Here is a 25,692-nt window from a genome sequence, read left to right as displayed (position 1 = left end):
ATGGATAACACACTGGCCTGGGTCAGGAGGACCTGATTTCAAATCTGACCTGAGACACAGTGAATCTGGTCCATTGGGACAGTTCACCCCAATTGCCTTTCCAAAAAAAAAAAAAAAAAAAAAAAGATGCGAGAGAAATTTACATTATAAAAAAAATTTAGATGCATGTTTATATATGGGCAAATGTCTGCATATATGTAGATATATATGCATCTTTCTCTATGTGCATATAGATATATGTATATATGAGCAAGTCTGTGAGTTGATGTGAATATATTCGTATGTCCTATATATAGGGGGATAGTATGCAGCTCTGTGTGTATATGTGTGTATGTATATATCTGCATATGTATACGTAAATAAATTATATAACTTTGGGAAATAAAGGAAGGGGAAGAAAGGAGTGAAAAAGAATAAAGTTTAAAAAAAAAGGTGCCCAGCAGAGAACAGAAGAATAACCTACAAGGAAATAAAGAAAAGATGGACACTGATAAATATAATTTCTTATATTATACATTTTTCTTTAAACTAGGAAGTTAAATCTTTTGAATCCTCCCTGATGCTTTGCTGGGCACTCAAAAATGTTCTGTTCTGTTTTATTTTACTTTCCCCTGTTTTATACTTTAAAAAATGTAAAAGAGGATTATATTTGAAATTATAACTTTGTTATATGAAGTTCAACATGGGTTTTTTTTTAGTTTGTGATAAATTTATCATGCTAATTCCAATTCTGTCTTGCTTATTTTTGTCTTTCTGTTAACTTACATTCTCATCTTTGCAGTTTCAGAGATGTTTTATATCTATTTTACAATATTTTATATTTTATAAATTTGATGGTGATTGTGTTCTTTATTAGAATGTGATCTCCTTGAAAGTAGACTGTCTTACTTTTCTATTTGTATCCTCAGCACTTAGTACAGTATTTTGTACATAAACTTATTTAAGAGCTGATGATAATCGGTATCCATTTTTCATTTTTTTTAGTTGACTTGATTAGAAATACAGCATTGCTTGGAGCTCTTAATATTTTTAAAAAATAGACTTGCTCTGTAATTTTTAATATTATCTATCCCCCATTTTTTGGGCATCTTCATTCCGTGCCCTTTTCCTTTTAATTTCCAGTACCCAATTAGAAAAATTCTTTTGTAAAAATAAACATAATTTCACAAAATGAATCCACCACATATTATCCATGTCTGAAAAGTATGTCTTGTTTTCATCTAGTCCATTTTTTCTGTCAATAACTAGAAAACATTTATTTAAAAAGTTATGGTTATTGCATTACTTAGAGTTCATAAGTTCTTAAAAGTTGTTTTTCTTTAAATGGCATATTAATTTTTTCCTTATTCTCTTTCATCTGAAATCTTCCCCAACTCTCTGAATCTGTCATTTTTTTGCAGTGTAAAAATACCTATTACTTTTATGTCATAATTTTTTCAGATATTCTCCAGTATATAACTACTCCTTATTTTCTAATTCTTTACTTAAAAAAAAAAATGATGTGAATATTTTTGTACATATAGGTTATTTTTTCCCCTGTCTTTTGCTATTTCTGGGTAAAGGGATATTCATAGATTAGTAATTTGGGGAATATAGTTGCAAATTGCTTTATAAAATGGTTGAACTAATTCATGCCTATACCAGCACTGCCTTAGTTAATCCATCCTTCCATCAAGCCCCTTCAACAGTCATTTTCTGATTTTGTCATCTCTATCAATCTGACAGTTGTAAGATACATTTGAATATTTGTAGTATATTTAATCAACAGTGATATAAAGCATGCCTTCATATTGTGATTGACTGCCTGCTTTTCTCTTAAGAATTGCCTATTCATTTGTTTTGAGGATAAATAGCTCTTATTCTTGTATAGTTGCTATTTTTAGTTAAAGCATATATCAAGAAAAGGTCGATTTTATTCTTATAATGTTGTTTTAATATTTTAAATATTTTATTTTAATATTTTAAAAAAGTTTTTTTTTTTTTTTTTTTTTTTTACTCATTGATATAGGCAGGTGATTTAAATTTTTTTTTTTGCTGTTAATATGGTCTGTTATATTTATAATTTTCTTACTAATCTTGCATTTTTGACACAAACCCTTCCCGGCTGTCATATCTTTGATATGATATTTTGCTTTGATCTCTTTGCTAATATTTTATTTTATTCATTTTAATATTTTTGTATTGATATGTTTTAGAAATTATAACTTTGTTGTTCTACTTTTTCCTGAAGTAATATTCCTTAGGATAATACTAATGACAAAAATGGTATGATATGATGGGATTAAAAAGAATTTCATTTAGCAAGTAAAGTCATTCAAGTTTTCCTGTTTGCTTGTTCCATTTTGCTGATATTATCAATCTCTAATTTGCTGTAAAGCCTTCTAAAAGAGATCCCTTATATAATTATTATCCAGTTAATATGTCCAGATAGGAATTACCAAGTACATTTTGCCTAAAGATTGTAATATATAGTTGTGTGGACAACCCTTTAGTGTTGACAATTCCATCACTAAAGGCATCACAAATAACATGTGAACTGAACTGCAGTTGAATAGAAATAAAACAGACTGGCTTGCATTTAGGAAATCATATAATGCTTTTTTAGCCACTAGCTTCCTTCTTAAAGATTTATTGTTATTTTTATTATCCTTCCCTTCCTTAACTCCACCCCCCAATAAAATATAATTACAGTTGTGACAGAAATAAATGGGAGCCTTGAGGGAGAAAAATCAATCCTTTAATAAGCACATGATAGGTGTTTCACCCTACTGATACAAAACCAAAATGCTCTCAAGGAATTAAAATAATTTCAGAAGAAACAATAAAACCAAACAGGTGACATTTAAGCTGACTTTCCAGAGAAGTTAGCATTTTGTGGTAATTCTTTGGAAATTTTAGTTATAACTGTGGCGACTTAGCCAGATACTAAAATATATTGCAAGCATCTACTTAACCCAAATTATAATTTTATTTTTATTTTTTGCTGAGGCAATTGTGGTTAAGTCACTTGCCCAGGATTACAAAACTAGGAAATGTTTAGTGTCTGAGACCAGATTTGAACTCGGGTCCTCTTGACTTCAGGGCTTGCGCTTTATCCACTGTGTCCCCTAGCTGCCCCCCAAATTATAATTCAAAAAACAAAAGGCCCTAGGAAAGCAAAACTATCATATTTATATAGCTAACAAAATCCATTCAGTATAAAGAGAAAAGGTCAGATTTTGCATCTTTAGAATATGTGCTTTACCAAAAGGATTCCCCTTTGAGCCTTTTAAAATCATGTGTTCTGTTGGAAATCATTGTAGATTATGAAATACTTTTGAAAAGCTCACGTTCTTGGAAAATGTAGATAACTTTTCATTTTTTAATACCTTTATTTCATTGTATCACTTTCTGTTTGTAAAGTTGGACTTCTTTTTAAATACTAACCATTATAGGGTCATAAGCCATCTAGGAATAGAACATTATCTTATTGAGAAAATAAGGATGTATACAAAAAGGGATGATAAAATGTAAAAATTTTCTATAGTAAATAAAACAGATTTAGATTAATTAAGGGTAACACAAATTCATGAAAAATCTAGAGCTTAGTGAAAACAACCATAAATGACTTAATTCAAAAGTCAAACATAATTAGTGCTTTTTTTACCTAATTTAAAATTTGGACTACATAGATGACTTTGTGAATAACATATAGACATCCGTAAAAATGGCTTTATTTCACTGATAGTTGACTGCAATCTGTTTAATCCCTTGTTTCATGAATGAAATGCTTAAAACACTGGCATTCCTTCAGACCTTGTTAGTATTCTTGTATGTATCATGAACGTGCTAGCATTGCCCAAAATTTTAATACGTGTACATAAAATATCATCTTGTGAAGTATTGTTTGCTAAAATAGCATTAGTTTTATTATGATCATCAATAATTATTTTCTATCAAAATTTATCTTATAGATCTAGGTTTTCATGTTCTAAATTTTTTGTTCTTTGTTTACCTGCTGAAATATTTTTCTTTGAAAGTCAGTGGTTTTAAATGTGTATGAAATAAGTAATCAAATCTCATTCCAAATGTATTCATTTCAAATACATATGAAGTTTTATTGAATGCCTATAAATTGGAGAATATAAAAATATGTGCTAAGTTAGAGGCAGTTGATTAAATAGGGGATAGAGCACTGGGCGAGGAGTCAAGAAGACCTGAATTCAAATCCAACCTTATATATGTGATCCTGGGCAAGTCACATAACCTCTTTTGACTCAGTTTCCTATGTTGCAAAATGGGAACCTAATATAACCTCTATTTGACTCAGTTTCCTGTGTTGCAAAATAGGAACAATAATAGCACCTATCTTATAGGCTTGTTGTGATAATTAAATGTGATATTTGTAAAAATAATAATAATAATAACTTAGTACATTGCTTAGTATACTAACCACTGCTACACCTAGCATGAAGTAAATGAAAAAGTACTATTATACCATAAGCTCAAATGCTTCAGTGGACAAAAATCATCTGATTTTCTTCAAAGCTAAATCAATCTTAAATCTTATTAAGTCGTATTATATTTAACCATTGTGTCTTAAAATTTGCAACCTTATGTTTTTGTTTTGTTTTCTGAAGACATTGTGTGAATTATTTTCTGTATTTTGAAATTCTAGGGGATTCTTTTCTGTTAAATAACATTTTGATGTTAAGATTTTTTTTTTTTTTTGTTCTATCATTTTCTTCTAGGATACTTGTGACCCTTAGATTGTTTACAGACTTTTTGTCCCCAAAATGAGTATGTTTTACTTAAAGGGTATGCATATGTATTTTTTTTAACATTATCATGTTTTGTTTTCTTCTTGTAGGTTGTGTATTTTTGTCTCTTCTACTTTCACAATTCTCATTCCTTTTTTTTAATCATTCAGGAACGATATATATTTTTCCATGTACTCCTTACATTCCACAGGGTCCTTTCTTATTAAATGTTGAATAGTTTTCCCTTCCTTTGTAGTATTTCTTCACAGAATTTGTTTACTTTCTGAATTTGTTTACTAGCTCAGAAGCTATATTTTCTTCTGTTGTTACTTTTTTTCCTGCTGATTATATATGCTCATATTTGAGTTTCTTTCCTGAATTTTTTGAAAATTCTAGACTCTATTCCCCCTTATTTTTTTCCCTTGTACTTGCTTACTTTCTGACCATGATTTCTTTAAAAAGGCTGGATCTCAAAGCATTTCAGCCTCCTTGCTGGGAATTCATGGTTTACTAACTTAAGTCTATGCCTCAAGTGTCTTTTTCGTATCCATAATTAGCTATAGCTGGATACTGTACTCTTCCTCTCAGGTTTAATTTTTGAAATAAATTAATTCTTAAATATTTTTGTGCTGTCCTAGCTCACTTTACTTCCGCACCTATTGATGATAATTAGGATGATCTTTACTGATTCAAATCATCAAAATAGAAATTGGCAAGAAGATGCAAACATGTCTTTTACCTTACCATGAATGGCAGGAAAGAGTTAATCAAATGGGAACAAGTAGATAAGAAGAAGCCCATGGAAAATAATGGAATGTCAGTACCTGTACACTGAATTTTTTTGCTTTGTTATGATACACAAAGTATGAAATCAAGATGAAACTTAAAATAGAAACTAAAATAGAACTCAGGATTCTTGAGATATTTTCTGCTACCTTAGTGGCCAAAAGTTACTATATTGTAAGGAAAGTGTCTGCTTTCTATTTTTTTCTTTTATTATTAGTAAGTAATAATATGCTTTTTATATGTGACTAACTCTTATTCTGCCCTCAGCAAAAATCAGTACTATTCTTCATTATTAAGTTGTGTATCTAGATACACATCCATCCCAAATTATGATCATTATATTTATAAACTTAGAAGTATTTTCAGCAGACATGTTTGATGAAAATTATTGTTATTTTGCTCAGTCAGTTCATTTGGTGAACATATTGGGAAGTGGTACTTTTAGAAACTTCAATAAAATAAAATTGACTTTGTAGTTTTTCAGTAAAGAAAGGAAAATTATCCTACTAATGTAAATTGTGTGTGTTTACTGAATAAAAGAATGGTTAAATAGGTGAAATGATAAGTAAATAATGAGAAAAAAGTAAGCCTTCTTGCCCTGTAAATCTCAATTTACAATTTTAATGGACTCAGGCTAACTCTAGTAGTTAATAGGTGTGTATGCCCAGTTTTGATTTAATGCATATTTCAGACATGTAAATATTTCCTACTCTGAGATTGCATAAATCACAAGTAACTATAAGTGACTAAGTTGAGATGAGTGTAAGAGTGTTTTTCACTGCCTCCTGTTGTAATTTGTTATTTTCAAATAGAATATAACCCAACAAAGATTTGAATTCAGTTACTGTTATGTAGGCGGCAGTATTCTTCTTTGGTCAGAAGTTTCTATAAGGTCCCTAGAATTTAATTTTTCTGATTTACTTTGGCTTTCAAGAGCCTCTGGTTCTTTAGCAGTTGGGCAGTTGGTATTTATATCTTCTTTTGAGAAAACCTGTATAAATTTTTAAAATTAATTTTATAATTATAATTTTTTTGACAGTACATATGGATGGGTAATTTTTTTTTTTTTACAACATTATCCCTCATTTTTCCAAATATTTCCCTCCTTCCCTCTACTCCCTCCCCTGGATGACAGGCAATCCCATACATATTTAATGTGTTATAGTATAACCTAGATACAATGTATGGGTGTAAAACCAAATTTCTTGTTGCATGGTAAGAATTGGATTCTGAAGGTATAAGTAACCTATGTAGAAAGACAATACTGCAAACAGTTTACACTCAATTCCCAGTGTTCCTTCTGCTTCTCTCCATCATTGATCAACTGGAAATGAATTAGATCTTTTTTATGTTGAAGATATCAACTTCAATCAGAATATATCTTCATACAGTATCGTTGTTGAAATATATAGTTTGTCTCCTGGTTCTGCTCATTTCACTGACCATCAGTTCATGCAAGTCTCTCCAAGCCTCTCTGTATTCATCCTGCTGGTTATTTCTTATAGAGCAATAATATTCCATAACATTCATATACCATAATTTACCCAATCATTCTCCAATTGATAGGCATCCATTCATTTTCCAGTTTCTAGCCACTACAAAAAGAGCTACCATAAACATTTTGGCACCTACAGGTCCCTTTCCCTTCATTAGTATTTCTTTGGGATATAAGCCCAGTAGAAGCACTGCTGGATAAAAGGGTATGCACAGTTTGATAACTTTTTGGGCATAATTCCAGATTGCTCTCCAGAATAGTTGGATTCTTTCACACCTCCACCAACAATGCATCAGTGTCCCAATTTTCGAACAGCCCCTCCAACATTCATCGTTATTTGTTCCTGTCATCTTAGCCAATCTGACAGGTGTGTAGTGATATCTCAGAGTTGTCTTAATTTGCATTTCTCTGATCAGTAGTGATTTGGAACACACTTTCATATGAGTGGAAATAATTTCAATTTCATCCTCTGAAAATTGTCTGTTCATATCCTTTGACCATTTATCAATTGGAGAATGGTTTGATTTCTTATTTCTTATTTTGGAAATGAGGCCTTTATCAGAACCTTTAACTGTAAAAATATTTTCCCAATTTGTTACTTCCCTTCTAATCTTGTTTGTATTAGTTTTGTTTGTACAAAAGCTTTTTAATTTGATGTAATCAAAATCTTCTATTTTGTGATCAATAATGATCTCTAGTTCTCCTTTGGTCATAAATTTCTTCCTCCTCCACAAGTTTGAGAGGTAAACTATCCTATGTCCCTCTAATCTATTTATGATCTCATTCTTTATGCTTAAATCATGGACCCATCTTGAGCTTATCTTGGTATGTGGTGTTAAGTGTGGGTCCATATCTAATTTCTGCCATACTAATTTCCAGTTTTCCCAATAGTTTTTTTCAAATAATGAATTCTTATCCCAAAAGTTGGTATCTTTGAGTTTGTCAAACATTAGATTACTATAGTTGTACATTATTTTGTCCTGTGAACCTAACCTGTTCCACTGATCAACTAGTCTATTTCTTAGCCAATACCAAATGGTTTTGGTGACTGCTGCTTTATAATATAGCTTTAGATCAGGTAGGGCTAGACCACCTTCATCTGATTTTTTTTTTCATTAATTCCCTTGAAATTCTCCACCTTTTGTTCTACTATATGAATTTTGTTGTTATTTTTTCTAGGTCATTAAAATAGTTTCTTGGGAGTTTGATTGTTATCGCACTAAATAAATAGATTAGTTTGGGGAATATTATTATCTTTATTACATTCGCTTGGCCTATCCATGAGCACTGGATGTCTTTCCAATTATTTAAATCTGACTTTATTTTTGTGGCAAGTGTTTTGTAGTTTTGCTCATATAATTCCTGACTTTTCCTTTGGTAGATGGATTCCCAAATATTTTATACTCTCAAGAGTTCTTTTGAATGGAATTTCTCTTTGTATCTCTTGCTGTTGCATTTTGTTGGTGATATATAAAAATGCTGAGGATTTATATGGATTTATTTTTTATCCAGCAACTTTGCTAACGTTGTGAATTATTTCTAATAACTTTTTATTAGAATCTCTAGGGTTCTCTAAGTATACCATCATATTATCTACAAAAAGAGTGATAGTTTGATTTTCTCATTATCTACTCTTATTCCTTTAATCTCTTTCTCGACCCTTATTGCCAAGGCAAGCATTTCTAATACAATATTGAATAATAATGGTGATAGTGGGCAACCTTGTTTCACTCCTGATCTTACTGGAAAAGGTTCCAATTTATCCCCATTACATATGATGCTTACTGATGGTTTTAAATATATGCTCCTGACTATTTTAAGGAATAGTCCATTTATTCCTATACTCTCAAGTGTTTTTAGTAGGAATGGATGTTGTATTTTATCAAATGCTTTTTCTGCATCTATTGATGTGATCATATGGTTTTTGTTATTTTGATTATTAATATGGTCAATTATACTAATAGTTTTCCTAATATTAAACCAGCCCTGCATTCCTCATATAAATCCTACTTGATCATAGTGTATAACCCTGGGCATGAGAAAACCTATATAAATTAAAAGAAATGGTATCTTTCAGTTGTGAAATTAAACCCACTTGGTACAATTTTGATGAGTTGGAACAAGCATTATATGTTTCCTGTATACATGTATGTGTATATAATAAATATCAGTTGAATAATGGGGAGGGGGAGGAAGTCAATCAAGATAGCACTTTACTGACTAAAATAATCCATTGATAATTAAGATGGTAGGTTTATCCCACTAAGGTTTATCCTGGATTTGTAGTTATGGGCTGGTGCATTGTAAAAGCTTTGACTTCTGCTTAAGCCCAGCACAGATCCACATTCTTCTCTCTTGCCACTACTTTTCAACTTTTCCTCAGTGTTCTTGCATTTATGATGTACTCTCAATGTAACCAATATTGTTTTGGACAATTAGAAATATGAAAATTATAAAGTAAGTAGCAATTCTTTTCTCTACATTGTGTGCATGCTTCTTTGCCTTCTTTTGTCATTGTTCAAAGGAATAAGAAATACTCTGTAATTTACTACATCCAAAGAAAAAATGAGTTCAAAAATTAACCATAAGGTTATGCATCTTTCCAAATTTAAAGAACAGAGGCTCAAGTGAGATTAAATTTTTTTCTGTTCATCTTTCAGAAGAGGGAATGAAATTTTTTTTTTTTGAAAAAAGGAAAATGGATGAAGATAAAGTAATTGGCTCAGTTCTTGACATGGGGCATCCTTAACTTTGCCTGGCAGATCCAAATCTTAAATCACCTCAAAAAATTGATAAAGTGCCATATAAATAGAACATGCCAAACTCTTTTTTAAGTTATACTTACTTTGTATCTGCAGAATTCTCTCTATGCCTGTCTCTTTCTTTTTCAGTCATGGAAGTTTCCTCTCTTGGTTGTTCTTTTATTTCAATTTTACATCAGCATTTTTTCTTTAAATGTAAAATTCTGTATATTATAATGTTCCTTAGTTTATCCTTTTTGAAATTTAAATCTACTTTCTTTTCTCCAAGAGACTCATCTAGAAAAAATATTCTGCTTTCCAGAGTAGATTTTATGAAAATAAAAATTACATTACCATTGAATGGTATGAATAGTTTTTTTTTTTTTTTTTTTTTTTTGCAGGTTTAGTATCTCATATTTTTTCTCGGTCTGTTATATAATCATTTTTTCTGTCTTAATTTATATATTACATATTTGTTAAAATCTCATTTCCTTATATAACCCTATAACAGTGTTGATTTTGTTGTTTGTTGAATATTTTTAGTCTTTTCAATAACTTTAGTAATCTCAATTTTAAGGTGACTTTGGGGACATTGTTATTTAAGAAGTCAGAGGAAAAAAAATACAACAGTTGGGTGATATCAAATTACCTAAGTTTACATTTTATATTAGCCATAAAGGAAGAGACTTTATTTTATCAAAATTAATTTTTAAAAATCCATCTCTAGTTCCCTATCTGCCTCGAACATTAGCAGAGTTGTTTTTTTTTTTTTTGGGGGGGGGGGTTTCCCTGTAATAGCTAGAGTCCCTAAAATAAAGGTAACAATAAGAGCTAGTAGCAAAAGAAAACATGAGTTCTTGATTAACCTTTCTGGATTAAAAGGAATTTTGGGTCTTTTTTTGTTTGTTTGTTTGTTTTGTTTTGTTTTGTTTTTAATAGAAATCTATTTTTCTTTTTTTTTTCTTTTTTTTATGTCCAGTGTTTATTTTTTATTTAGAATTTTTTCACAATATATATGCATGAGTAATTTTTTTATAATATTATCCCTTGTATTCATTTTTCCAAATTATCCCCCCCCCCTTTCTCCACTCCCTCCCCCCGATGACAGGATCTTGAATGAAAATTGAGATTTAGCTCCTTAAAACTTTAAATTTATTGGCAGTTCTGATCATACTCATATACTTTCTGACATTGTTGAAAATGCATAAAATAATGTGCAGAAGAACATAGCTAGAAAGTACAATATTTAATAAAAGTATATTTTTTATTCAAATGTTAGTGATATATATTGGATTTAACATATATTTTAACATATTTAACATGTATTGGATGACCTGCCATCTAGGGGAGGGGAAGGAAGGAGAAATTTGGAATACAAGGTTTTGCAAATGTCAGTGTTGAAAAATTATCCATGCATATATTTTATAAATAAAAAGCTTTAATCTAAAAAAATGGAAAAAAAAAACAAGAAAAAAAAGTTACCAATAGTATGTATAATAATAAAATCTATTTTAGATAATTGCGACAATTTTTTTGCTAATAATCTATAACAAATTCCAAGGGAATTTCTTTTCATGTATAGGTAGTTTACGTTATTTTTATTTCTTTTATGATTTTATTATGTTTTTGTTCATTCAGTATTGTTTCCTAGGAATGGTGTAAAAATTAATTTTTAAGTCATTAATTAATCAAGTCTTCATACCATTTTGTGGATATTACTAGTTTAACATAATTTGTCATAGTTTTGGGCCATAAAATATCAAAACCATCTGGCAAAACTCACTATCTGTTTTTTTCATTCATTGCATTTGTTTGTGCTTTTTTTTCCCTCCTATAGATCACTGTGTCCATTATTATGATCTTCGCAACACTAAACAGCCCATCATGGTGTTCAAAGGACATCGAAAGGCAGTTTCCTATGCAAAGTTTGTGAGTGGGGAAGAAATTGTTTCTGCGTAAGTATTTCTATCTTGGGTTGAGCCTAACATGAGTAAATCTCCCATTGCTTTTTTTTTTCTTTTTTCGTTTTTCTTTTTTCTGTTTTCTGTTTTTTTTTTTGTTTTGTTTTGTTTTTTTTTTTTTGCATGTGAGTCTTTCTGACATTGGCGTCTTTGCCTTTTCTTTTGAACAGTATAATATTGGGATTTCTAGGCTAGGAAAAGAAAATGTATTCTAGTATGTTGAATCTGTTTCTTTCCTTTTGGTACAAATTAAGAAAAAATAAAAACCCTGATAATTTTGTCACCAAGGGCTTTAATTTTTTATCATCCACCAAGTGCTCTAATTTCCTATTGGAAATAATTTATTAAGTACCTACTATGTGACAGGTATTATGCTAAGCCCTAGGGATACTAAGAAAGGCAAAATAGTCCCTATTTTCAAGGAGCTCATAATCTGAAGAGGGGAAACATGAAAGGAAATTATTAGTATTAGGGAGGAATTGAAAGTTTTCTTTGCATAAAATGTGACAAGCTTGAAGGAAGTTAGGAAAGAACAAAAAAAGTGGAAAAGAGGAGGGAGAGAATTTCAATCATGCAGTAACAGTTAATATAAATGTATTAAGTCAGGAGATGGAAGATTTTATTCAATAAACAGCAAGGAGGCCACAGTTAATGAAGTGCAGAATATATTCAAGGTAGTATTATATAAGATGACTGGAAATATAGTAGATAATCTTGGTTAATAAAGATTTTAAAAGATAGAGATTGTCATGTTTGATCCAGGAGGTTATAGGGAATCACCAAAGTTTATTGAGTATGGGAGAGATAAATGGTCAGAATTATGCTTTAGTAAACTCAACTTGATATCTAAATGGTGGAGTGAAGTGGAGTGATACCTAAAGTGGAGTGGAGGGAGACTTGAAACATGAAGAGTAGGCTATTGTAACAATCTAAGTATGAAAAGATGATGTCTTTACAAGGATGGCTTCTTTGTAAGAGGAGAGAAGGGAGCTTATATGAAAAATATTACCAAGATAGAAACATTAGGACTTGACAACAGATTGATTATAATATCTTACAGAGAATGAGGAGTAAGGGATACAACTTGTGAGTCTAGGTAAGTAAAAGGCTGGTGGTACCTTCTCATAGAAATGAAAAAGTTTGGAACAAGTAGATTTTTAGAAAAGATATTGAATTCCATTGTTGAATTTAAGATGTTTATAAGTTCCCCCCTTTGAATGCCCAGTATACATTTGGAGATGCAACACTAGAAATTATGGCTGGATAGGTGACCTATGAATCATTTGCATAGAGTTGATAAATGAATCTCCTTGGGAGCTGATGAGATAATCAAGCAAAATGGCATAGAGGGAAGTGACAATAAAATCCAGGATTGAGCCATGGGGGATATCTACCATTGCAGTTAGGGATGAGATGAAAATACTGCAGAGGAGTAGTTACATGAGTAAGAGAAGAAACAAGAGCAAGTAGTAACATACATTTTTAGATAGAATAAAGTAACAAGAAGAGTGATCAACAATGTCTAAAACTGCAGAGAGGTCAAGAAGGATAATTAGATTTGGCAATTAGATAATTGATAACCTTTGAAAAGAGAAATGTCAATTAAATGATGAGGTCGGAGGCTAGATGGACTACAGAAAGTTTAGCAGAGTAAAAGGAAAAAAAGTAGAAACGTCAATTGTAGGTAGACAGCCTTCTCAAAGAGTTTATGTATGAAAGGAAAATATAGGACTACATCAGTAAAGGATATACTAAGTGAACAATTTTTCTTTTTGATAAATATTTTAATTTTAAACTTAAATGCAAAACAAGAAAAGAAGCAAAACATTGATATGCATGCAGCAGATCATAAGAAGATATACTATAAAACTATAGATTTCTATTTTAAGAAAATCTCTAAAATAAATGCTATACATTGTTTTTAAAGATGCCCAGCTTTTAATATCCACTGATACTTTTCTTTTGTTCTGTGCTATATACATTTTACTTTATTTCTTTCTCTTCCTCCACCCATTACCCAAAATAAAGATGGCTACAATTAAGCCTTGTATATATCTATGTCTATAAACATACACATATATGCACATGCACTCTGTACTCAATACACATATTGAACATAATATGCTTATTTCTTCCTTATCTGTTTCTCTGTAGGTGGATAGCATCTTTTTTCATAAGTTCATCTTTCATTGCATGTTTTTCTAATTCAAATAGTTCATCGTTTCCTATACCACATCAGTATTACAAACCAATCACATCCTAATTAAGAGAATATCCCTGAAAGTTTTTTCCTCCCAATTTTTTGCATTTATTCTATTCTTGGCTATATAAATGTTATTAATGCAAGAAAAATTTAATTTCAAATAGAAATTATCCTTTTTGCACTTCAGTGATGTTCTCACCTTATATTATAGTTTATGGAACTGACTTCCTTTCTTTGAAGTTTTTGAATTTTTGTTCTTCCAAATAAACTTTTTTTTCCCTAATGCAGGAAGATAATTTTAAAAATGTAATTGGTATGACATTGAATAGATTAGTTAAGTAAAATTGTCATTTAAAAATTATATTGGCTTTACTTATCCAGGAACAATAAATATTACTTCAATTATTTAGTGCTTAGTGTTTTATATTCATATACTCATATGTCTGTTTTGGCAGATATATGCCCAGGTATTTTAAATAGTCTAAAACAATATTGAAGAATGTTGTTGACATATATTGTAGTTTCTCTGTTTTTCCCTTTTAATTAAATCTATTTTAACTTTAATTTTGTGGTCGTGTTTAATATCCCTGCCTTTTTTTTTTCTAAATTCTGTTCCTGCCCTTTATTCTTTCTCTCTCTCTCTCTCTCTCTCTCTCTCTCTCTCTCTCTCTCTCTCTCTCTCTCTCTCTCTCTCTCTCTCTCTCTCTCTCCATACATATATAATTTTTATGTTTCCTGAAAGCAACATATTGTTGAATTCAAAATTTTTCATTTGCTATCCATTTTCATTTTATGGATAACAAGTAAAAGATTTCTGATGTTGGCAGAGAAGTGGAACTGTTTGTAGGTGATAAGGAAGCAATTAGGGAGGTTAAAGATTAGTGGCAGAGTGAGTGAGACTGGGCAATCTGATGGAGAAGACAGGATGGCATAGGATCTCTTGTGACTTTAGAGGGTTTTGCCTGGGAAAGGAGAAGTATTATCTTTTTACATGAGGCAGATGAAAGAAGAGATTGGGATGGGTGAAGTTCTGAGGAAGAATGATAAAAAGGTGTAGAAAAGCTGTGGTGGGGGGCAGCTAGATGGTGCAGTGGATAGAGCACCAGCCCTGAAGTCAGGAGGACCTGAGGTTAAATCTGTCTCAGATACTTAGCATTTCCTAGCTGTGTGACCCTAGACAAGTAACTTAATTCCCATTGCCTCAGGAGAAAAAAAAAGAAAGAAAGAAAAAGGAAAAGAAAAGCTATGTTGATGATAATTAGGGAATTATAAAAATTTCCTTGTTGTCAGTGTGCTTTTGTTACTTTTTCTAGCTTCATTCAGTGGCATGTGTGTAGAAGTAAAGGCATCATATGATGGAATTAATCACATCCTGTGGAGGTGCCAGAGCAATAAGATAAAATGGTTGACGGATTTGAGAGGAGAATATTAATTTCACTAATGGATCAACATGTGGAAAGGATGGGTCTGTCTAGCCACTATCGAGATGAGTGATGCTATGGGAAAAAAAGAGAGTGTTGGAGGCTGTTTTGAGGATGAAGAACAGGAATACAGGTTTGCAGGTAGAAGAAAAGATGAGAGGACAATAGATTATGATTAGAGAAAGTATTTTAAAAGGTCATAAAATAAATACATGGTTAGGCTTTTTTAAAAGTTAGAGCTTTTTGTATTTTATAAGACTTCTAAGCAATCTTTTTTAAAAAAAGAAATGTTAACACAATTCATACGATCACATTATCATCAGACTAGAACCACCTACTTTTGGCAGGGTCAGCAAGAGGTTGTATAGCTGCTTACTTGATTCTGCTGAGTCCTGCTATTGCTGAGGTAATTTCTTGGGTCCTTCTGCAAATGACTTTCCATTGAAACAAGAGCTCAGAGGATTTTTGTTATTGTTCTGACTATAATTTATTTGATTTTTAAGATTTAAGGCATATAGATAAGTAAAACTTAAATGCTGTTGATGATGATAATAGTTAATGTAATAGATCACAGCATTTAGAACTAGAAAGAACATCTAATCCAATCTCTTAATTTTAACAGAATAGGAAATTGTGATCCTGAGAAATTGAGCGATTTGTTTATTGTCACCCAGGAAGTACACAAGCCAAACAAATTCCATTAAATTTAATCTTCTTTTCATTCAGCAAACAATCATATGGATAAAAAGAAGGAAATGTTTTGAGATGTGAACAACTCTCATAGGATTAAAAAAAACCCAAAAAACAAGAACTTTATTAATCATTTAATCCTCTCCTCTCATTTTATAGATGAAGAATTGAAGCCTGAAAATAACAAATCTTCCAAAGTCCAGCAGTTAATAAATAGAACATCTAGGCATAAAATCCAGATTTTCTGTCACAAACCCAGCATTCCTTCCACTATGTTGTGTTTTTTTTTTTTTTTTGTTTTGTTTTTTCACAGGATATAAAAGGGATAGTTTTTATTACATAAAAACTTTTGCATAAAACCAAACCAGTGCAACCAAGATTTGAAAAAAAAAAAAAAAAAAAAAAAAAAAAAAAGCAAGGGAGAAGGAAGGAATTTACATTTTTTTTTTCTGATAAAAGGCTTTATTTTTCAAATATACAGAGAACTGAGTCAATTTTTAATAGTATCTAATTTTTCCAAATATATGCAAACCTTGTGTTCCAATTTTTCTCCCTCCCCCATGCAAGACAGCAAGCAATCTTATATGGGTTAAACATGGGCTGTTCTTCCACACATATGTTGTGTTGTCTTATCCAGTTATATGTCACTTGAATTGTGAACTTCTTTGAGCTGAAGCATTTCTTTTTTATAAAGAATAGTTTATTTTTCCAAATATATATAAAGATAGTTTTCAACATTCACCTTTGCAAAACCTTTTCTTACAAATTTTTCTTCTTCTCCTTTCCTCTTTCCCTTCCTCAAGATAGCAACTAATCTAACATAGGTTAAGCATGTGCAGTTCTTCTAAATATATTTCCATATTCATCATCCTGTACAAAAATCTGATCAAAAGGAAAAAAAAACACAAGAAAAAAAAAAACAAGTAAACAAAGAAACAAACAAAGAAAAAGGTGAAAATACTATGCTTTCAACCACATGCAGTATCCATAGGTTTTTTCCCTGTGGACATGGATGGCACTTTTCAGTACAAGGGTTTGCCTTGTTGAAAAAAGCCAAGTCCATCATAGTTGATCATCACATAATATTGTTACTATGTACAATATTCTCTTGGTGCTGCTTACTTCACTCAGTATCAGTTCATGTAGGTCTTTTCAGGCCTTTCTGAAATGTGGTTGCTCTTCATTTCATATAGAACAACAATATGCCATTACCTTCATATACCTTTCCTGCTCTCCATCTAGCTTTTGGATCATTGGGTATGTTTTTCAGCAGGTGATTTGGAAATCTGGAGGCTCTGAATATAATGAGTCATTTGCTTGTGGTAGAGAGCAGGAAAGATGTTGCTTGTGTCAGGTTCATTCCTCTATTGGGTAGAACATACTTAACTCATTTCTTTTCTTTTCTTTTTTTGACAAATTTTGAAAATATTATCTCATTTGTTTGAAAGTAAAATGAAGGCACTGGATTAGGTGACCTCTTAGAACTCTTCTGGCTCTAAATTTATCATTCCAGTGACTATTGACATTTAAATTACCTTAAAAACATGATATCACAATACATTTTCTGTCTCTTCACATCCTTATTAGTCCTTACATCCTTATTCACTTTTCCTTACATGATCACTGTAAACATTGTGTATATTCCATTCTGGTTCTACATTGTACTTTGTAAAGGTCTTCCCAAAGTTCTCAATAATTCTCAGACTTGTCCAGTGTAATTTCATTACTGTATTCCCTCACATTACTTACAGGATCCCAGATTTAGCTCCAGAAAGGGAACTTAGAGTCATCAAGTTCATCTCCCTCATTTTCAGATGATGAAACTGACACCCAGAGAAGTTAAGTTACTTAAGGTCACCTTGGCAGTAAGTATCAGAGCCAGGTTTCAAATAATGTTGTTCTTATTACGAATTCAGAGATCTTAAGATATTTCTAATTTTTTTGCAATATGTAAAATTCTACTATGAAAATATTCCCTTTTTTGTTTCTCATAGAAATTTTTTATTTTTAAATTTTTGAATTGTAAATTCTCTCCCTTCCTTGTACTTTTCTCTCACTCATTGAGAAGGCAAGTAATATATCAGTAATACAAGTGAAGTCACACAATATATATGTCCATATTAGCCGTGTTGCAAAAAATAAAAATAAAAAGCAAAAATCAAAGCAAAACAATTATTCTTTAACCTGTAATATGAAAAAAATTTGATAGTTAATTATGCATCTATGTATAGCCCCACTTAATATGGCAGCTTTGTAGCATAGTGAATTGAGAGCCAAGAAAGCCAGAACTAAAATCTTGCTTCAGATAATTAGGTGTTTGACACTGGGAAAGTCACTTAAGTTCTCTCAGCCTCAGTTTCATCAAACAATACCTATAGTAAAGAGAATGTAACATTTTTATAGCACCCACCATGTGCCCCGAGCACTTTGGTAGGAACCTTTACAAATTTTATTCTAGTTGATATTCACAACCATCCTGGGAAGTGCTTATTATCCCCATTTTATGGTTGAGGAAATTGAAGCAATCAGGGATTACATGACTTGCAGGTGTCACACAGCTGCTAAGTATCTGACACTAGATTTGAACTGGAGTCTTTCTGATTCCAGGCCCTGTACTATAGCCACTACGCTACATCACTGCTTCATACCTTTGTAAAATGAAGTTAAAAATAACAATCTACCTCTCAAGGGCTGGTTGTGAAAATTAAATGCTATAACATATTAGAAACTTTGAATAAAATCTGGAATATCTAAAAGGCTGCTATTGAATTCATTTTGATGGAAAGAAAACAAGAAAATTTATTTCGCTTAAGATAAAGAACTTAAGGTAAGGAAACTCCCTCTTGTAAAAGTTGACAATCCCCTGCTTTGTAATATATTACACTGGAGAGGATTTTTTTGAGTTACTGAGAGTTATATGACTTGGTCAGGGTCATACAATCAGGGTATCTCAGAGGCCAAACTTGAATACAGATCTTAAGCATTTATTTGATACCTCAGACATGCTAGATACAAGGGATACAAAAATGGCACGAAAAGTGTTCTTGCCCATAAATTGCCTACATTGTCATGGAGATGGCTGGAAAATTTTAGTATATACAGATACAAAGTCAGACATAGTTTGGGAAAGAGGTTGCTAATATTAATAGGAACTAGTCAGCCCCTCACATAAGTCATTTTTGAGTTAAGCCATAATTTGAGAGAAGGATTCCACAGGGTGGAATAAGGAGCATGAAGGACAGCCCATACAAAGGCACAGAAATAGCAAACCCTCATCATGTACTTACATAATGTTTTACCTTTATAATGAGAAGTAATAAGAAATCAATCTGGAAGAATTGATTTGAACTAGGTTGTGAATGTTAAACAGAGAAGCAATAAGGAAGCACCAAAAATTCTTGAGCAGGAAAGTAATATAGTCAGACCTGTGTCATAATAACTAAAATATTATTTAGTAGAGTTTCTTTTTTTCTTCATTAGACTTTTTTATATTCCAAAGGGGAAAATTATCAGGAAAATAAAAGCATCGTAGGATAATATTGTTCACTAGTAATATTTTAGTATATATGGAAGACTAGTGAAAAAAAGGTGACCATTTATTTACATTTTATTGTTGAGGAGCTTAGATGAGTACTAAATAAAATACAGCATGTAGGAAGTTAGTAATCCATGTTTAACATGGACAGAACCTATTCTTTTGTTACTTTATTCATGTCTATCCACATTTAATGTTGCCAAAAAACATTATTGTCTTCTAACTCAATTTCTTTACCTGTTCTTTCAACAGTTTTCCCATTGGCACTGAACATAATTGCAACAGTTAAATAGAGTAGTTAGTCTATCATTCTCACATCACTTTAGGATGGGGCTGCTTTCTGGAATGTTTTTCAAAAATGCCCATGTTTCTAATTTTCCTTCAAATCTTAACAGAGTGATAATAAAATTTTTATTTTGTGAATTATAACCAGTAGTTGAAAACTAGAGATTACAGTAACTTAAAAGGATAAGTAAGTATCTTTTCGGTAGATTGTTTGGGTTATGAAAAAATGCTAATTTTAAACTGGTTTAAAGTATTAAAAATTGATAGTTCTTTAACTCAATAAGTTTGCATTGCCCCATAATTCTAAATGGAACATGAACCCATTGTCTAAAACCCATAACAAAAGACAACTTAATCATGGTACTTTGGATGATTTAAAAAAAAAAAAAAATCACTGTATCAAAAGGTACTTTTCCATTTTCAAAGAGCTAGTAATTATCAATAAATATTTTCTTAATTAAGGTATAATCTGCTTTCCTGTAATTTCTTCCTACTCTTCCTAATTATTTTCTCTGGTTCTGTGTAGAATATATGTTTTTCATTTGATAGACTTTCAGACATTTGAAGACATATGTCATGATTTCCTGATCAATCAAGAAGAATTTATTTAGGACCTATTATATCATAATTTTAATTAATTAATTAATCAGCAAACATTCACCAATCACTTCTTATGTACCAGGCATTGTAGTAGTTGGTGAGGACATAAAGACATGCGCCTGCCTTTGAGGATGTTATATTCTACCAGAATATTTGTTCATATTCATATTCATATACAATATAATTATATAGTAATTTAAAGGAGACATTAACAACTGAGAGATGTGTCTGGAAAGAAATTGTTGGAATTGAACCTTTAAGGCATTAGATACCCTTCAGAGGCACAGGTGAATAGGAGGAACATTATAGGCTCCATAGGGAACAACTTATATAAACAAACAGAAGCAAAAAACTGCATGATGAGTATGAGGGTATAACAAATAAATCAGATTAGACAGAGCATAGAGTGCATGTCAGAGAGCAACTTACAGTCAGATTGGAAAAGTGCCTTAAGCCAGATTGTGAAAATTTTTGAATTAGGGTAGTCTGTATCTGAGAAGTCAGTGGTCAGATCTAGAGAGATTTGAGTGTGGCTGGAGAGAAAGGGATAGATGGGAGACAACATGAGAAGGTAACATTCATGGGATCTAACAAGTAATTAAATGGTGGAGGTGAGTGAGAATGAATTTGATTATGGTTTCTAGATTAAAAACATAGGTGACTGTAAAGATGGTGGAATTCTTGAGAGAAATAGCAAAGTTAAAGAGATGTTTAGATGGCTTAGTGGAAAAGACAATGAGTTCTGGTTTGAACATAATGAGTTTGATATTTCTATGAGACATCAAACTGGAAAAGATATGTGGCAGTGAAGTGTATCTGTAGGACTAGAGCCTAGGAGAAAGATGAGAGTTAGATGTAGATTTAAGGTATTAAAGTTATTAAGAGGTATTATAGGGAAAGAAGAAAACACTAAGAACAAAGCTCTGGAAAACAATCACATTTAGGAGGACAGGATGAGCCTACAAAGAAGACCAAGAGAAGTTTTGGAGTAGCTTCCCTGAGCATGGAGATAATATCAGTCAGCATGAGCAAAAGGATTGGTATATATAGCATGATGATCAAGTTGAAACAGGACATAGCATAAATTTTTAACAAATCTTTATAAACATAGTTGTGTGATTTTTTTCAGGAGACTTTAACAGTAAACAACATTGGAGAAGGTAGGTAGTATGGGTAGACCCCAAGATTGAGTCTAAAAGCATGGTTGTGGTTGCTGAACAGTAGGGTAAAGGATTCAGGGATTTAGACAAGTATCACTATTTCATCCATCTAATCTATGTTTGATTTTTAGTTAGTCACCATCGTGACTCTCTTCCTTTGGACATACTATGATTTATCAATGTACCTTCTAAAAATATGAAATAATATTTGAGAAGTAGTCTGATGAGGATTTTTACAGGGAAATTTATTCTGTCTTCTTTTGGACACTTTCTGTTAATGAAACCTATGAGTTTATTAATGTTTTTTCAGAGCTATTGTCTATGATTTTTCTCATGACACTCTTCAGGAAATATCTTCCTTTTTTACATTTGTTTCTCTAAAATCTTGGGCATTATTGATCACATTTTTCTTCTGGATATCCATTTCCTTTTAGGATTTTGTGACATTGCTTCCTGCCAGTTTTCTATTTTTACCTTTGTGACTTCTTTTAAGTCTTTTTTGCTAAATCTTCTTCCAAATCCTGCCCACTAGTCCAAGGTTGCCTTAGATTTGCTCCTCAACAGTTTTCTCTGCTTCCTATGTGCCAAGAAAATGTTTAGACCATTATAAAGGCACCAGAAACTATGTAACGAGCAGGAATAACATCCAGCTGGCAGCTCTCTTGCTTAAATTCTAGAGCTGGGTTAGATCAAAGGAACCTTGAAAAAAGGACCTCCAGTAATGTGTTGGTCAAGAAGCAGGAAGACAAGTCAGAACTGTGATTCTGACTTTGGAGTCACATTTTTACTTTCAACTCCCAACGTGGTCTAAACCCTAAGGTAAGAAGCTTAGACCAAGAGGGAACCTGATGTTCTGCCTGAATCATTAGAACTTATCAATTATCTTTTGCTGGTCTAGGGATCTCCTGGAGCTCCAATCAAAGTCAAGTCCTCAGTTGTATTGTAACACTCATACATGGGGTAGTAGTTTGCAAAGCTCATACCAAGAGATCAAAGATCAGACTTCATCCTAAATCAGGCAGCATTGGGAATATTGAAATCTTGCAGGTCCACAATATGAGCTATTCCTGAGATTTTTAAACAGCACAAGCACCCAATACCCAGGGTAAAAACCATGTGAAAAGATAATATAAAACAAGACCAAATAAGGCCTAGATATGTTAGCTTGGCCCCAACAGAACTTCCCAATTTAGGAAATAAGACAAGAAAAGAAAAGAAGAACCCCACCATAAAAAGTTATTATGGAAGAACATCCAAGATCTAGTTTTATGGTTGAACTCTGCTCCTGAGGTAAGGGCACTTTCTCAAGCTTCCTATGCAGCTCTGAGCCTTGTCTTTGAGCACAAGGGTCCTTTGTGTTTGCAGAGGTAGCTTTACCTGCTCTTTTCAGGAAATAGCCTAGTTTCTCAGAGTTTATCTTCTGAGTTGGACCTTGAGACTGCCCCCTTGATGTATTTCTCTACTGAGCCAGGACTCTGTCTGAGGTGGGCCCCCTTGATGTATTTCTCTACTGAGCCAGGACTCTGTCTGAGGTGGGCTGAACACCCTTTTCATCTCTTGAGATCTTCAAGTTTTTCCAGTCTGTCTTGAGCTGGAGAGTGGTTTCATTCCATCAGTGTTCAGAGGTTTGGTTTCATGTGGTTTTTGATGGAAACTGGGACAACTGAAGCAGCTTTCTGGCTTCATTCTGTCATCTTGGGTCCACCTGCAGAAGTCCCAATAGGTTTTTTTTTTTAATAGTTCATGAACCCCAGGTTCTTCTGCTGATATCCAAGATCTAAAATCATCAAAAGTACAACTTAATTTAAAAAGTTTAACTGAAATTCCTGGAAGAAATCAAGCAAAAGTTAATAAAGGATTTTATTAATAAAATGAGAATACTAGAATAAAAATTGCAAAAGCATTAATGATAGAGAAAACATCTGGAAGGAGAATTGATAGTTTTGCCCAAGAGTATAAAAATACTCTTTGAAAATTAGAATAGACCAAGTTGGAACAAAAGGTTTTGCATTTGTCAATGCTGAAAAATTACCCATGCATATATCTTATAAATAAAAAGCTATAATAATAATAATAAAAAAAGAAAATTAGAATGGACCAAATGAAAGTTAATGTCTGTGGGAGGATTAAAGAAATATTAAACTGCCAAAAAATTCAAATAGACTTTTAAAAGTGGGATAGAAAACAGCAACATGGGGGTGAAGATAAATATTACATTTAACAAAGGAACAAAGTAGAATGGGGGAGAATCAGAGAGTAGATTGGAGAGGAATTAGTAATAAATGCATCAATTATGCAAAAATAGGGTTTACAAAGAAAGAAAAAGGTAAAAATCTGTAACTGGTATATGAGTGAAGGAAAGAGGAAAGAGCCAAGAGAGCAGCACACGTTTGTTTCAGCATCTCTGCACTAGCATTTAGCAGACTTTGATGCTCAGCATCCTCATCTTTGTAAACAGGGGTGGGAAGCAAAGAAAGTCACAAAGAAATCAATCTGACTAAAAGCAAAGGAAAACAGGTAACTGGGAAAATATTTATATCAAGTTTTTCTAATCTGAGACTCATTTCCAAAATATGTAAAGAACGAATGAAAATTTGTAAGATTTAGAGCCATTACTTAATTGATAAAATTGTCAAAGAACACTAATAGGCAGTTTTTCAAGAAAGAAATTCAAGGTAACAATATGAAAAAAAATTCAGGTCACTAGTAATTAGAGAAATAAAGCCACTTTGAGGTTTTCCCTCACCCCTATAAGATTGGTAAACTTTACAAAAAAGGATATGATACATGCTAAAGGCCTATGGTTAAACAATTACATAAATATATTCTTGTTGAAGCTGTAAATTAGGTTATCCATTCTGGAAATCAATTTGGAAACATTCCTCAAAAGTGTCTAAACAGTATGTTCTTTGCTGTAGCAATACCAATACTAGGCTTATATACTTAAGAGATAAGAGAAGAGGGAATTTGAGGTAGTGCCCAAAAATTGGTGAATGACTGAATCATTATATATTGTTGTGCTGTTAGAAATTATGAAACAGAGAAAATTAGGGATTATTTGCTAGAACTAATCCAGTTGAGAATAATTTCCAGCGAACAAATTTATACAATAACTACAACATTGTAAAGACAAAGAACTCTGATCAGTACAGGGACCATGATTGCTAAGGATTCATGATAAAGCATGCTATCCATTTCCTGATAGAGATGTGAGAGACATTTATACAAGTGCCAGGATTGATTTTGCTTTATTGTGCATATTTAATGTAATGGTTTTGTTTTCCTTTTTTATCCCCTTCTAGTTGGGACTAAGTAGGAAAGAAAGAAAACCTGTTTCTTAATTGAAAACAATTTAATTTTCAAAAAGACAGCAGTTCTCAAAATTATATCTTGCTTTGAGGATGCTAGTCAGGACTAATTATGTCAGTTTTTTAAGGAACTGAATCATTATTTAGTCTTAGGATACATGATTAAGAGGCAGGATTGTGCAGAAGGTGATACTCTTTCTACATGTGTAAAACTTGCCCAAAATATTGATCCTCTTTAATTTTAACTAATTTAAAATAGCACTTTGCTTTTGCTTTTTTGCTTTTCTTTTTTCTTCAATGCAACACAGTCGTTAATCCACAGTATACTAGATGGTGGAGAAAGAGTTTAAAAAAAAAAAAAAAGTATTATCCTTCAAAAAGTGTTTTTTTTTTTAAACCTTAGTAATTTCAACAATTACATTTTGATAGAATAATTTAATTGTTAGTATTTAATTTGAATAAACAAATGGAGTTCATTATTTCCTTTTAAAAATGTATGTCAACAATGCATTTTTACATGGTTTTCTAATTTTTTTCTGTTGCTTGATAGGTTACATTATTCATCATATTTTATTAGTTTTTGCTCTCTATACACATGTATATAATTCCAAATACATATAGAAAAATTAAGAGTTGTTTTTGGAAGACATATAAGTAATATTTTTGTCAGTTTTTATGTGTGTGTGTGATCTTGGGCAGATACATATGCAGCCTTGTCAGGCCTTCGTTTACACTTGTGAAAATGAAGTGATGAGACCAAATTTCTAA

The 25,692-nt window shown here is 31.8% G+C and overlaps 1 protein-coding gene across 1 annotated transcript in view; it reads left to right on the top strand.

Moving 5' to 3' along the window:
• The window catches only part of COP1 (COP1 E3 ubiquitin ligase), a 253,868-nt gene that overhangs the window by 169,309 nt on the left and 58,867 nt on the right, over positions 1-25,692 (top strand). Inside the window, 1 exon segment of the mRNA XM_074308440.1 lies at positions 11,599-11,716. Within this exon segment, the coding sequence (XP_074164541.1) occupies positions 11,599-11,716 (118 nt within the window).

This window comes from Sminthopsis crassicaudata, chromosome 4, assembly GCF_048593235.1.
Source record: "Sminthopsis crassicaudata isolate SCR6 chromosome 4, ASM4859323v1, whole genome shotgun sequence".
NCBI classification, from domain to species: Eukaryota; Metazoa; Chordata; class Mammalia; order Dasyuromorphia; family Dasyuridae; genus Sminthopsis; species Sminthopsis crassicaudata.
Note: the sequence above shows the minus strand (reverse complement) of the source record. Positions and strands in the feature narration are given on the sequence as shown.